We start from the raw sequence: 18,628 nt of genomic DNA on the forward strand, positions 1-18,628 counted from the left end.
TGCTCGGGTGTCTTGTAATCATATACGGGGCCTGCAATGTGTAACACTATATCACAGGGCAAATTCCCTCTTTGGGTGGACATAGCGTCTCCTGGATGCAAGGGGCCATAAGCGGCAAGGAAGGCCTGACACTCTTGGGCTATGACTGGCTCCCCTTTTTTTTTTTTTTTGCTATTTGTTGGGCCCAACCCCCTCTATGTGACAGGGTAGAAGGAGCTGTAGTGAACCCACCTAACATCTGGTGGGTAATTATGTCCCCATACCCCACTGAGAAAAGAACCTGGGAGCCCTGGGGTGTGATGTAGCAGCGTGAATGACAGGGAAGCCAAACTTCAGATTCCTGGAAAGTCTGGCCTTGTAAGTGTGAAGGTTTCACGGGAAGAGGAGATGTAAGGGCCTTTCCGGGCTGGGGGGGTCTGCCATTTACACCGATTAAAGCAAGCTCTTGGTCTGAAAATTGACATAACGAGGCTGGGAATAGAGTGAGATTCCTATACAGGGTTAAAGACATATTGGAATGTGAGGCTGGACTTGCGTGTACGATAGGAGGGGGCAGAAACTGGAGTCTGTTACGTAGACAGTAAGAAGCGCTGCTGACTTAACCCCTTTCCTTTCCTGCTGGGCTAAATTCTTTTGAAAACTCTTTACTATTTTCAATGCATCATCCGGAGTGGAAATCTCAATATCGGGTCTACCACAAAAACGTATGAATGGGCTTTTTGTTACAGTGAAAATCCCAGATCTTCAAACACTACCATAAGACGCCCATAGAACTTCTCGGCAATCCAGGATATATATATTGGTGCCTTGGCTTTATTTCCTGAGAAAAGACCATATTATCTAACAGGGAGCCCCCCTGTTAATCTTCAATTTGCTATATATCAACCACTCAACTTGATACAGGTAATTACCAATCTTTCAATTACTTACAAGTTTTCCTCCAAGACCAGGCACAGGTCTATTTCACTTTCAATTTCATACAGTACTTATTGCTTTAAACATAAATCTCTCAGCGTGTACTAAACCAAGGACAGAGAAAACTTAGAATGCAATACATGGCCCCCCTTCCCTCTAGCCCACAGCACCGAGGGGAGAAATTTCAAGCAGGTCGCGCAGGGATTCACTCACCCCCTCCCATCTAGTAACACGGAGATAAGAAAAATCACTGCATTCCACAGCGCACAAGGGAGAATACAAAAGCCCAGCTCTTTGCCCCCCTTTCTCTAAATTCGTAGCACAGATGAGGAAAGAGGAGAAATCTCACAGCGGTCCGCTCCCTCCTCCCCTCCCCTACACAGCACTGATAAGAGTTCCGTATCTTCTACAAAGTAACAAATTGCAGCAGTTTTCAGACTTAATTTCTACAAAACTTTCCTATGATCCTCCGTGGTCTGGGCGGAGCCCCAAGGACGGTCCATACATGCACACGGCAGGTTTCCACCCAGGTTGGATTCTGCACAACACAAACAGGACACACCCACGCTTCTGGAGAGCTCGTCCCGCCATTACAGGGCGGTGGCTGGGACTGCATTTTCATCATCAGTGGCACGGCGGCCATTTTACAATCTGTAAAATCACAGTTCAAAGGCATTTTATAACCAAACACGGGTTCTACATTGTCTGATCCTTCCTCTCCATCAACCTATTTTCATCCTTCATTCTTCAAGCTTCGCGCAACTCGCAGATGAGCTTGCGCTTGTTCTAACAATCCTTTATCTTTCAACATGCCCTTTTTATTTTCTATGAGATTGGGCCACATAGCCGGCTGCAATCTCCCTGGCGAGGGCAATCCTACATGCTTATACAATCTCTCAACATTCCTGACTGCCTTCTTGCCCTCCCATGACTCAACTATTGCCTTGACTTCCACAGAATCCTCATCTAACTTGTGGGGCACAGACTTCTTCTGCTTTAAGAGACGCAACATGACTCACAGAATACTGTGATTTTCTGCAGTAAACCACTGGCAGCGATATCAACGCTGGTGTTCTACAATACGGAATCTCGCTCAACGTATTAGAAAAAGAGCCTCGCGCTCAATATTTTCTGTCCCTAACCTGAACACCAGTGATTAACAGACTATCCTGCCACGATATTCTAAACAGTCGGGAGGCGGTCTCCTAGTGAGAGCCCTCCACAGAAATACAGGTGGTCCCTTCTCGGGACGTCTTAATTACCTAGCTGGTACAATATCACAGAGGCTGCGTCTCCTATCCCTTCTCTAAGCCGCCCCACACTCTACAACTTGCTCAATCTTTCACTCCACTTCACTACTAGACAACAGTCACGGGTAGGGTGGTTGAACGGAGTACAATGACCGGTGGAGGAGGTGTGGTGTACACGAGGACGCGCCAGATGCGACGTCTCTCAGTTGCTGGTTCAGAGCGTGGCACAGGATCGCATTCGATCTCACCACTCGACTGGTCACTCCCCAGACCCAAGGAGACCACAGACAAACCAATAATGGCTGAGACACTAGCAAGTGTGACACATACAGTGTATATGATCGCCACTTACCGTGTTCGGAGGGTGATCAGTCCTCGAGGTCAGCCACTACGGGTATCATCCACAGACATCCAGGCATGGGTCCAGGGGGTCTCGGATCGCTGGCCACGCCCCCCGTTGGGCTCCAAATTGTCGGGGTCGTAACGACAATATATCCTCATTCACCAGTCATTCCAAATTAAACTATAAGCATGTGGTACCGGGTAAGAATGAGTCAGACAGGTAGCTGGTTCAATCTCAGTGCATGCTCATGTGACTATATGTGTCAGCCACTATCATAGCAACTGAACTTTATTTTCCAAATACACGGTACTAAAAAGGAATGCAATAGGCAGGGTTTAAGCATTATACGTCTAGTGTTCAATCCCTTTCTGATTCGTCGGACGTCTTCTGGTGGATTCCTCCTCTTCTTTACTTTTCCAAGTTTCGATTTCAGAAGAAATGAATCTTAACCCTTCGGTCACTAAACTGAAACGAAACTGAACACTGGCAGCCATCTTTAAATACAATTACATTTGCATTAGCAGGGGAAAACTTATTGTTTCACAGTATAAGATATATAAAAGTACAAAAGGTATAAATGAAAATATATTTTCACCTTGACAATCTCTGTATTACCTCTACACAGACACTGCATACTAAGTACAGATCTCCTGTGTATAATGTCACTTAGGCTGCCGTCACACATTCAGTATTTGGTCAGTATTTTACATCAGTATGTGTAAGCCAAAACCAGGAGTGGGTGATAAATACAGAAGTTGTGCATATGTTTCTATTATACTTTGCCTCTGATTGTTCCACTCCTGGGTTTGGCTACAAATACTGATGTAAAATACTGACCAAATACTGCTAGTGTGACAGCAGCCTTATGGTGATAGTATTGTGTTTTTTTTTGTTTTTTTTTATTTCTGATCAGTATTGTAGTATTCAGTCACTATGTGGTGGTAATATGTGGTCTGGAAATGGTGTTCTGGTATTTGTCCCTTGTATGTGCTATTTGGTCACCAAGTGGTGGTAATATGTGGTCTTGACATGGTGCGGTGCTATTTGTCCCTTGTATGTAGTATTATTCGGTCACTATGTGGTCTGGTCATGGTGTGGTGGTATTTCTTCCTGTATGTGGTAATATTGGTCTTGGTATAGTGGATTGTGTTGTGTATGGCGGTCATTAGTTCTCTCTGATATTAATTAGGAGAATATTCTTTATTTCCATTAGAGTTTCAATGCTTTGTACACAGCGGCAGAGATGCACTTACAGGGGGTTTCCTGTGGAAAAAAGTAATCACCTCTCCACAGGATAAGTGATAACGTATTGATTGGTGGGGGTCTGACTGCTTGGACCCACTCAGCAAAATGTGGAACTTTTTATCCCCATTAGACTGGAGTGGCATGTCCGACTAGATCACTAATTCATTCATTCCCTCAGTGGCTGCACTTGTTTTTTTCTGGAAGCCCCAAAGAGAATGAATGGAGCTGCGGTCAGAAATCCCACCTGCCGCTGCATTTTAAAATAGTGATAAAAGTGTCCTGTCAGGGATAAAACTTCCCCAGTTTCTAATGGTCGGATCTAAGCGACCACCAATCCTGTGGAGCCCATGGATCAGTGATAACTAGTGTTGAGCGATACCGTCCGATACTTGAAAGTATCGGTATCGGAAAGTATCGGCCGATACCGGCAAAGTATCGGATCCAATCCGATACCGATACCCGATACCAATACAAGTCAATGGGACTCAAGTATCGGACGGTATTCCTGATGGTTCCCAGGGTCTGAAGGAGAGGAAACTCTCCTTCAGGCCCTGGGAACCATATTAATGTGTAAAAGAAAGAATTAAAATAAAAAATATTGCTATACTCACCTCTCCGAGGGAACCGGCAGCGTTGTTTGCTTAAAATTCGCGCTTTTCTTTCCTTACGTGAAGTCCCGGCTTTGTGATTGGTTGCGTCGCAGTCACATGGGCGACGCAACCAATCACAGCAAGCCGTGACGTAATTTCAGGCCCTTAAGGATTTTAAAATTACGTCCCGGCTTTGTGATTGGTTGCGTCGCAGTCACATGGGCGACGCAACTAAGATGGATTTACTATCTCTATATCCCGTTCCATTAATCTAGTCATACCTTCCAGATTTTAAGTGTGGTTTTTATTATGGCATGTTTTTAATTTATGTTGTGATATTTTTAGAGTATACCTGTGTTCGTGATATGATGAGGGGAAGCGAGTGAGCAGCTGGTTGATGTGCCCGTGGTCCAGGAGGAACATCTTGAGTTAGGTTTCTGGTTCTGGAGGGAAAATGAACAAAAAGAAAAACGCAAGTTGAAAATCAAAGAATGGACTACTACCAATTGAAAAATAACTAAAAGCTGGAGCCTACTATATGTGAAAACCTCTGGACTACTTAAATAGAGATGTGTATGTGATGTATAATCATACCCCCATATGGCTTTGTCATCTAGCCATTTTGGGTAGGCTATGACTGCTGCTTTCTCTTCTTCCCCTCTCCTTTTCCTTTCCTTTAGATGTAGTTATATGTTTATATAAGTAGTTTTGATGCATTGTGTGCATATGCGGTACTAAGGTCTTTTTTAATTCCATTGATGAGTGTAATATTATAATATCATGATTGTTATATTTAATATCATGATTGTAATATTATACTTAATATGCACTTTTCACAATAATTTCTAGTACATGCACTTTTTTTCATAATGGCTATATAGGCCTTCATTTAGAATCAATATGCACATAGCACTTTAATAATTTAGCACAGTATACACTTTTTATGAATAATTAATTGCGGCACACCCTCACTATACAATGCGCTCTGTATCCCAGGTTCATTCTTCTGGCACCTATGCGGCTGTCCATCCTGTGTGGGCGTGATGCGAGGCTTGGCGCCGGCCCGCTCACGTGATCGCGGGGGGACGTCCGCTTCTGGGTTCTAGTTGATATGGCGACGAGACGCGGCGAGCATGCGCACAACAAGTGATCATCGATAGGTGGCCGTCCGGTCATGTGACCGGATCGGCGCACTATTTAAACTGGACCGTGTCATCACTAAAGCCACGCCCCCTGAGGAAGCAACACAATTCATACGCGAAACGCGCGTTGGGGAACCAGGTGCAGGTTGGAGTTTGGACGTTTAACCTTATCATGGGTAAATGAAGCTAACCTTTTTTGTGTACTAACAAGGGAGTAGCTGTTCGTAACATATGGTGCGGATATTGTGGGATTATAAGTGTATGTGATGATTCACCTTTGTTTACCCGCAGCATTTAGTGGTGTGGATATTGTGTAACAAATAGGAGGGATTACAGGTGTATGTGATGATTCACCTTAGTTTATCCGCAGCAGATAATGCGAGTATGGCCATATGAGTGGGAAGGATGTGCCTGTAAGTAGTGATACATTCACTCTGTGATTTAATGTGGCATAAAAGCACTTTAATGATCCATTACTACTCAGGTAGTACTCTTAGCTGGTTATACTCCACCCTGTGCCTTATTTAACACTTTAGAGTGATTCACTTAATTTTTGCACTAAAAAGACCTATGTATTAATTTAAAATGAACTTATGGTATTAAATAAAAATAATTATTAAACTTTAACTATTGTTCTGGTATATTATTCAACTCATTTTCCTCCTGATAAATGATAAAATTATGAGTTATTATACCTACATTGGTCCGTGACAAGTTCTGGTATCGTATAGAATAATTTGCATATAGCTGTAGGGTCGGCCCCTAGAGTCCATTCCTCTGGTGGGCCCCAGACACCCCAGTCCGACGCTGGTTGTGGGGATGGGTGAATAGATGAAAGACCATTTCTTAACCTTCATGGAGAAGATATGCAAGAACGGTCATGCAAAGTTAGCACCTACGCTTCAAGACTCTGATGACCCAACTGTTCTCACCCCAGCCCTGCTGTTTACGCAGAAGACTGACCGTAATTGCTCTCCACCTGGAGAATTTAATGTTAAAGACCGTTACAGGAGTCGATGGAGACAAGTACAGAGTCTCTCCAATGCCTTTTGGGACAAGTGGAAAAAACAGTACCTGACTACTCTGCAACAGAGGAGAAAGTGGCAAACCAGCAAGCCTAACCTCCAGCCTGGCGATATAGTACTAATGAAAGACTGTCAGTCTCGGAGAAATGAATGGCATTAGGTCTCATTACCCAGACATTAACAAGTAAGGATGGAATCGTACGTAAGGTGGAAGTAAAAATAGGAAAACAAGGTGAGAGCAAATTGTTCCTCAGGCCAGTAGGGGAACTCGTTCTGCTGTTCTCGTCCAATAAACACAATAGTGACGTTGGCTGACGTCAAGCGGGGAGTGTTTTGTCCAGAAAGTTTACTCATTTTTATTATGTCTCCGATATTACAGACATTGTATTTTTGTGTGTTTTAATCCTTCCTATATTTCATATTGTAAGGTAACAGCACCACCTGCTGGCCGTTTAATGCATAGATTCTAGTTTAATTTGCAATGTCTTGTGAGAAGTTCCTAGGGCATTGTGGGATTGTTCCTGTTGCATTATGGTCTTATTATGACACTGTGAAGGGAACAGCAGCTATTATTCCTCCATGAGTCTTAGGAGAAACTACACCATTCGTGTTCTTCATGCTCCTTAAACAGCCTTCTCTAAGGCTGGGTTCACATTGCGTTAATGTGTGCACGCTAACGGACAGCGTTGCACAGCGAAAATGTCGCAATTAACGCCGTGCAACGGGTCCGTTAGCGTGCCCATTGACAGCAATGTAAATTTCTCCTGCAGCGCATCACTAGCGCGTGCCTTTTTCGGCTCGCGCTAGTGATGTGCCGTTCTTTTGTGACGTGCCGCGGACGCTGCTTGCAGCGTCCGCGGCGCGCCCGAGGTCCGTTCCCCGCTCTCGCAGATCGGGGATCTGCGAGAGTGGGGACGTTAACGCGACCCCAAACACGGCCCCTAAATAAACATTGCGTTAGCGCAATCCGCTAGCGCTAAACGGATTGCCCTAACGCAATGTGAACCTAGCCTAAGCATAGTTGGTAAGCACTATCTAGGTGTTATAATCCTTTGTTTATCAATACGCAGTGCCGTAACTACAAAGTTATGGGCCCCGGTGCGAACTTCCAAATGGGCCCCCCACCCCCCCTGTAGCCCTGCCATACAATTCAATGTAACCCCCATAGAATACAATGCAGCCCCCTCATAGTATAATGCAGCCCCTCCATACAGGGGCAGTGAGAAAGACACGAGCAAATGGTGACGAGGGGGCAGGGGAGAGGGCACAAGGGGGTTAGGGGAGAGAGGCACAAGGGTAACATAGGGAGGCTAGGGAGCAAGGAAGACAGGCACAAGGGGACACATGGGGGCTAGGAGGCAGGGGAAAAGGTTACAAGGGGACTAGTGGGCAAGGGAGACTGACACAAGGGAGACTGACAAGGGGACTAGTGGGCAAGGGAGCCTTACACAAGGGACACACGGGGACAAGTGGGCAAGGGAGACTGACACAAGGGGCACACGGGGACTAGTGGGCAAGGGAGATTGGCAGAAGGGGACACAGGGACTAGTGGGCAAGGGAGACTGACACCAGGGGACACACGGGGACTAGTGGGCAAGGGAGACTGATACAAGGGGACTAGTGGGCAATGGAGACTGACACAAGGGGACACACGGGGACAAGCACAAGGGGACAAGGGAGACAGGCACAAGGGGACACACAGGGACTAGTGGGCAAGAGAGACTGACACAAGGGGACACACGGGGACAAGGGATACAAGCACAAGGGGACACACAGGGACAAGTGGGAAAGGGAGACACACACGGGGACTAGTGGGCAAGGGAGACTGATACAAGGGGACTAGTGGGCAATGGAGACTGACACAAGGGGACACACGGAGACAAGCACAAGGGGACAAGGGAGACAGGCACAAGGGGACACACAGGGACTAGTGGGCAAGAGAGACTGACACAAGCACAAGAGGACAAAGGAGACAGGCACATGGGGACACACAGGGACTAATAAGCAAGGCAGACTGGCACACGGGGACAAGGGACACAAGCATAAGGGGACAAGGGAGACAGGTTCAAGGGGACACACGGGCCCCTGACCTGCCAGAGCCGCTTGCAGCGGCGACCGCTGCGACCGTGGTAGTTACGCCCCTGTCTCAACACACACACACACTACAGATATCACACACATACATACACACTACAGATATCACACACACACATACTACAGATATCACACACACACATACTACAGATATCACACACACACTACAGATATCACACACATACTACAGATATCACACACTACAGATATCACACACACTACAGATATCACACACACTACAGATATCACACACACATACTACAGATATCACACACACTACAGATATCACACACACACACATACTACAGATATCACACACACACTACAGATATCACACACACATACTACAGATATCACACACACACACACACACTACAGATATCACACACACTACAGATATCACACACACTACAGATATCACACACACATACTACAGATATCACACACACACACACACTACAGATATCACACACACATACTACAGATATCACACACACATACTACAGATATCACACACACATACTACAGATATCACACACACACACACATACTACAGATATCGCACACACATACTACAGATATCACACACACACTACAGATATCACACACACACACTACAGATATCACACACATACTACAGATATCACACACACACACACTACAGATATCACACACACTACAGATATCACACACACTACAGATATCACACACACATACTACAGATATCACACACACTACAGATATCACACACACACATACTACAGATATCACACACACACTACAGATATCACACACATACTACAGATATCACACACACACACACACACACACACTACAGATATCACACACACTACAGATATCACACACACTACAGATATCACACACACATACTACAGATATCACACACACATACTACAGATATCACACACACTACAGATATCACACACACACACACACACACACTACAGATATCACACACACACTACAGATATCACACACACACATACTACAGATATCACACACACATACTACAGATATCACACACACACACACACACTACAGATATCACACACACATACTACAGATATCACACACACATACTACAGATATCACACACACACACACACATACTACAGATATCGCACACACATACTACAGATATCACACACACACTACAGATATCACACACACTACAGATATCACACACACACTACAGATATCACACACACACACACTACAGATATCACACACATACTACAGATATCACACACACACACACTACAGATATCACACACACACACACACTACAGATATCACACACACACACATACTACAGATATCGCACACACACTACAGATATTACACACACACTACAGATATCACACACACACTACATATATCACACACACATACTACAGATATCACACACACACTACAGATATCACACACACTACAGATATCACACACACACACACACACACACTACAGATATCACACACACACTACAGATATCACACACACACATACTACAGATATCACACACACACTACAGATATCACACACACATACTACAGATATCACACACACACACACACACACAACAGATATCACACACACATACTACAGATATCACACACACATACTACAGATATCACACACATACTACAGATATCGCACACACATACTACAGATATCACACACACACACACTACAGATATCACACACACACTACAGATATCACACACACACTACAGATATCACACACATACTACAGATATCACACACACACACACTACAGATATCACACACACACACACACTACAGATATCACACACACATACTACAGATATCACACACACTACAGATATCACACACACACACACACACACTACAGATATCACAGACACACACTACAGATATCACACACACACACTACAGATATCACACACACACTACAGATATCACACACACATACTACAGATATCACACACACACACTACAGATATCACACACACATACTACAGATATCACTCACACACACACACACACACACACACACACACACACACACACACACTACAGATATCACACACACACTACAGATATCACACACACACTACAGATATCACACACACATACTACAGATATCACACACACACACACTACAGATATCACACACACATACTACAGATATCACACACACACACTACAGATATCACACACACATACTACAGATATCACACACACATACTACAGATATCACACACACACACACTACAGATATCGCACACACATACTACAGATATCACACACACACACTACAGATATCACACACACACTACAGATATCACACACACTACAGATATCACACACACACTACAGATATCACACACACACACACTACAGATATCACACATATACTACAGATATCACACACACACACTACAGATATCACACACACACACAATACAGATATCACACACACACATACTACAGATATCACACACACACTACAGATATTACACACACACTACAGATATCACACACACACACACTACAGATATCACACACACACTACAGATATCACACACACATACTACAGATATCACACACTACAGATATCACACACACTACAGATATCACACACACACATACTACAGATATCACACACACACACTACAGATATCACACACACACATACTACAGATATCACACACACATATACTACAGATATCACACACTACAGATATCACACACACTACAGATATCACACACACTACAGATATCACACACACATACTACAGATATCACACATACTACAGATATCACACACACTACAGATATCACACACACATACTACAGATATCACACACACTACAGATATCACACACACACACACACACACTACAGATATCACACAGACACACACTACAGATATCACACACACACACTACAGATATCACACACACATACTACAGATATCACACACACATACTACAGATATCACACACACACACACTACAGATATCACACACACTACAGATATCACACACACACTACAGATATCACACACACATACTACAGATATCAAACACACACACACACACACACACACTACAGATATCACACACACATACTACAGATATCGCACACACATACTACAGATATCACACACACACACACACACTACAGATATCACACACACACACACACACACACTACAGATATTACACACACACATACTACAGATATCACACACACACTACAGATATTACACACACACTACAGATATCACACACACACACACACACTACAGATATCACATACACACTACAGATATCACACACACACACTATAGATATCACACACACTACATATATCACACACACACTACAGATATCACACACACACTACAGATATCACACACATACTACAGATATCACACACACACACACACACACTACAGATATCACACACACACACATACTACATATATCACACACACACTACAGATATTACACACACACTACAGATATCACACACACACACTACAGATATCACACACACTACAGATATCACACACACACATACTACAGATATCACACACACTACAGATATCACACATACATACTACAGATATCACATACACACACTACAGATATCACACACACACATACTACAGATATCACACATACTACAGATATCACACACACTACAGATATCACACACACATACTACAGATATCACACACACATACTACAGATATCACACACACACTACAGAAATCACACACACACACACTACAGATATCACACACACTACAGATATCACACACACACACACACTACAGATATCACACAGACACACACTAAAGATATCACACACACACACTACAGATATCACACACACACTACAGATATCACACACATATACTACAGATATCACACACACACACACTACAGATATCACACACACATACTACAGATATCACACACACTACAGATATCACACACACACACACACTACAGATATCACACACACACACACACACACACACACTACAGATATCACACACACACATACTACAGATATCACACACACACTACAGATATCACACACACATACTACAGATATCACACACACACACACACACACACTACAGATATCACACACATACTACAGATATCACACACACACACTACAGATATCACACACACTACAGATATCACACACACACACACTACAGATATCACACACACACACAACAGATATCACACACACACACACTACAGATATCACACACACTACAGATATCACACACACACATACTACAGATATCACACACACACACACACACATACTACAGATATCACACACATACTACAGATATCACACACACACTACAGATATCACACACACACATACTACAGATATCACACACTACAGATATCACACACACTACAGATATCACACACACTACAGATATCACACACACACATACTACAGATATCACACACAGACACTACAGATATGACACACACACATACTACAGATATCACACACACACACACTACAGATATCACACACACATACTACAGATATCACACACACTACAGATATCACACACACACTCACTACAGATATCACACAGACACACATTACAGATATCACACAAACACTACAGATATCACACACACACTACAGATATCACACACACATACTACAGATATCACACACTACAGATATCACACACACACACACACACTACAGATATCACACACACATACTACAGATATCACACACTACAGATATCACACACACACACACACTACAGATATCACACACGCATACTACAGATATCACACACACACTACAGATATCACACACACATACTACAGATATCACACACACACACACACACACTACAGATATCACACACACACACTACAGATATCACACACACACTACAGATATCACACACACATACTACAGATATCACACACACTACAGATATCACACACACATACTACAGATATCACACACACACACACACACACACTACAGATATCACACACACATACTACAGATATCACACACACATACTACAGATATCACACACACACACACTACAGATATCACACACACACTACAGATATCACACACACTACAGATATCACACACACACTACAGATATCACACACACACTACAGATATCACACACATACTACAGATATCACACACACACACTACAGATATTACACACACACACAATACAGATATCACACACACACATACTACAGATATCACACACACACTACAGATATTACACACACACTACAGATATCACACACACACACACACACACACACACTACAGATATCACACACACACTACAGATATCACACACACACATACTACAGATATCACACACTACAGATATCACACACACTACAGATATCACACACTACAGATATCACACACACACATACTACAGATATCACACACACACACTACAGATATCACACACACACATACTACAGATATCACACACTACAGATATCACACACACTACAGATATCACACACACACACTACAGATATCACACACACACACTACAGATATCACACACACACATACTACAGATATCACACACACTAAAGATATCACACACACACACACATACAGATATCACACAGACACACACTACAGATATCACACACACACACACTACAGATATCACACACACACTACAGATATCACACACACATACTACAGATATCACACACACACACTACAGATATCACACACATACTACAGATATCACACACACTACAGATATCACACACACACAATACAGATATCACACACACACACTACAGATATCACACACACATACTACAGATATCACATACACACTACAGATATCACACACACATGCTACAGATATCACACACACACACACACTACAGATATCACACACACATACTACAGATATCACACACACACATACTACAGATATCGCACACACATACTACAGATATCACACACACACACACACACTACAGATATCACACACACACTACAGATATCACACACACTACAGATATCACACACACACTACAGATATCACACACACACTACAGATATCACACACATACTACAGATATCACACACACACTACAGATATCACACACACACATACAGATATCACACACATACTACAGATATCACACACACACTACAGATATTACACACACACTACAGATATCACACACACACTACAGATATCACACACACATACTACAGATATCACACACACATACTACAGATATCACACACACACACTACAGATATCACACACACATACTACAGATATCACACACTACAGATATCACACACACTACAGATATCACACACACATACTACAGATATCACACACACACACACACACACTACAGATATCACACACACACATACTACAGATATCACACACACTACAGATATCACACACACACACACACACACTACAGATATCACACAGACACACACTACAGATATCACACACACACACTACAGATATCACACACACACTACAGATATCACACACACACACACACACACTACAGATATCACACACGCACACTACAGATATCATACACACATACTACAGATATCACACACACACACTACAGATATCACACACACTACAGATATCACACACACACTACAGATATCACACACACACACACACACACACACTACAGATATCACACACACACTACAGATATCACACACACACTACAGATATCACACACACACTACAGATATCACACACACACTACAGATATCACACACACATACTACAGATATCACACACACTACAGATATCACACACACACATCATACTACATATATCACACACACACACACACACATCAGTTATCACACACACTACAGATATCACACACACACATACTACAGATATCACACACACATACTACAGATATCACACACACACTACAGATATCACACACATCATACTACAGATATCACACACACACATCAGTTATCACACACACACTACAGATATCACACACACACACACACTACAGATATCACACACACTACAGATATCACACACACATACTACAGATATCACACACTACAGATATCACACACACAACAGATATCACACACACTACAGATATCACACACACACATACTACAGATATCACACACAGACACTACAGATATCACACACACATACTACAGATATCACACACACACATACTACAGATATCACACACACACTACAGATATCACACACACACATACTACAGATATCACACACTACAGATATCACACACACTACAGATATCACACACACTACAGATATCACACACACATACTACAGATATCACACACAGATACTACAGATATCACACACACACATACTACAGATATCACACACTACAGATATCACACACACTACAGATATCACACACACTACAGATATCACACACACACACTACAGATATCACACACACACACTACAGATATCACAGACACATACTACAGATATCACACACACTACAGATATCACACACACACACACACTACAGATATCACACAGACACACTACAGATATCACACAGACACACTACAGATATCACACACACACTACAGATATCACACACACACTACAGATATCACACACACATACTACAGATAGCACACACACACACACACTACAGATATCACACACACATACTACAGATATCACACACACACACACTACAGATATCACACACACACATACTACAGATATCACACACACACTACAGATATCACACACACATACTACAGATATCACACACACATACTACAGATATCACACACACTACAGATATCACACACACATACTACAGATATCACACACACACACACACACACACCCTACAGATATCACACACACATACTACAGATATCACACACACATACTACAGATATCACACACACACATACTACAGATATCGCACACACATACTACAGATATCACACACACACACACTACAGATATCACACACACACTACAGATATCACACACACTACAGATATCACACACACTACAGATATCACACACACACACTACAGATATCACACACATACTACAGATATCACACACACACACTACAGATATCACACACACACCTCAGATATCACACACACACATACTACAGATATCACACACTACAAATATCACACACACTACAGATATCACACACACTACAGATATCACACACACACATACTACAGATATCACACACACACACTACAGATATCACACACACACACATACTACAGATATCACACACACATACTACAGATATCACACACTACAGATATCACACACACTACAGATATCACACACACATACTACAGATATCACACACACACACTACAGATATCACACACACACATCACACACACACACACACACACACACACACACTACAGATATCACACAGACACACACTACAGATATCACACACACACACTACAGATATCACACACACACACTACAGATATCACACACACATACTACAGATATCACACACACACACACTACAGATATCACACACATACTACAGATATCACACACACTACAGATATCACACACACACTACAGATATCACACACACACACTACAGATATCACACACACATACTACAGATATCACACACACACACTACAGATATCACACACACACTACAGATATCACACACACACACACACACTACAGATATCACACACACATACTACAGATATCACACACACACATACTACAGATATCGCACACACATACTACAGATATCACACACACACACTACAGATATCACACACACACTACAGATATCACACACACTACAGATATCACACACACTACAGATATCACACACATACTACAGATATCACACACACACACTACAGATATCACACACACACACAACAGATATCACACACACATACTACAGATATCACACACACACACTACAGATATCACACACACACTACAGATATCACACACACACATACTACAGATATCACACACTACAAATATCACACACACTACAGATATCACACACACTACAGATATCACACACACACATACTACAGATATCACACACACACACTACAGATATCACACACACACACATACTACAGATATCACACACACATACTACAGATATCACACACTACAGATATCACACACACTACAGATATCACACACACATAATACAGATATCACACACACACACTACAGATATCACACACACACATCACACACACACACACACACACACACACACTACAGATATCACACAGACACACACTACAGATATCACACACACACACTACAGATATCACACACACACTACAGATATCACACACACATACTACAGATATCACACACACACACACTACAGATATCACACACATACTACAGATATCACACACACTACAGATATCACACACACACTACAGATATCACACACACACACTACAGATATCACACACACATACTACAGATATCACACACACACACTACAGATATCACACACACACTACAGATATCACACACACACACACACACACTACAGATATCACACACACATACTACAGATATCACACACACACATACTACAGATATCGCACACACATACTACAGATATCACACACACACTACAGATATCACACAAACACTACAGATATCACACACACTACAGATATCACACACACTACAGATATCACACACATACTACAGATATCACACACACACACTACAGATATCACACACACACACAACAGATATCACACACACATACTACAGATATCACACACACATACTACAGATATCACACACACACTACAGATATTACACACACTACAGATATCACACACACACACTACAGATATCACACACACTACAGATATCACACACACACATACTACAGATATCACA

The 18,628-nt window shown here is 42.3% G+C and overlaps 2 protein-coding genes across 2 annotated transcripts in view; both read right to left on the reverse strand.

Moving 5' to 3' along the window:
* Positions 1–18,628, reverse strand: part of LOC143814943 (uncharacterized) — a 551,462-nt gene that overhangs the window by 160,248 nt on the left and 372,586 nt on the right. The window lies entirely within an intron of this gene.
* Positions 4,591–18,628, reverse strand: part of LOC143816904 (uncharacterized) — a 107,723-nt gene continuing 93,685 nt past the window's right edge. Inside the window, exon 4 of the mRNA XM_077297876.1 lies at positions 4,591–4,786. Within this exon, the coding sequence (XP_077153991.1) occupies positions 4,773–4,786 (14 nt within the window). The 3' untranslated portion in view covers positions 4,591–4,772. The remainder of the gene's footprint in view (positions 4,787–18,628) is intronic.

This window comes from Ranitomeya variabilis, chromosome 3, assembly GCF_051348905.1.
Source record: "Ranitomeya variabilis isolate aRanVar5 chromosome 3, aRanVar5.hap1, whole genome shotgun sequence".
NCBI classification, from domain to species: domain Eukaryota; kingdom Metazoa; phylum Chordata; class Amphibia; order Anura; family Dendrobatidae; genus Ranitomeya; species Ranitomeya variabilis.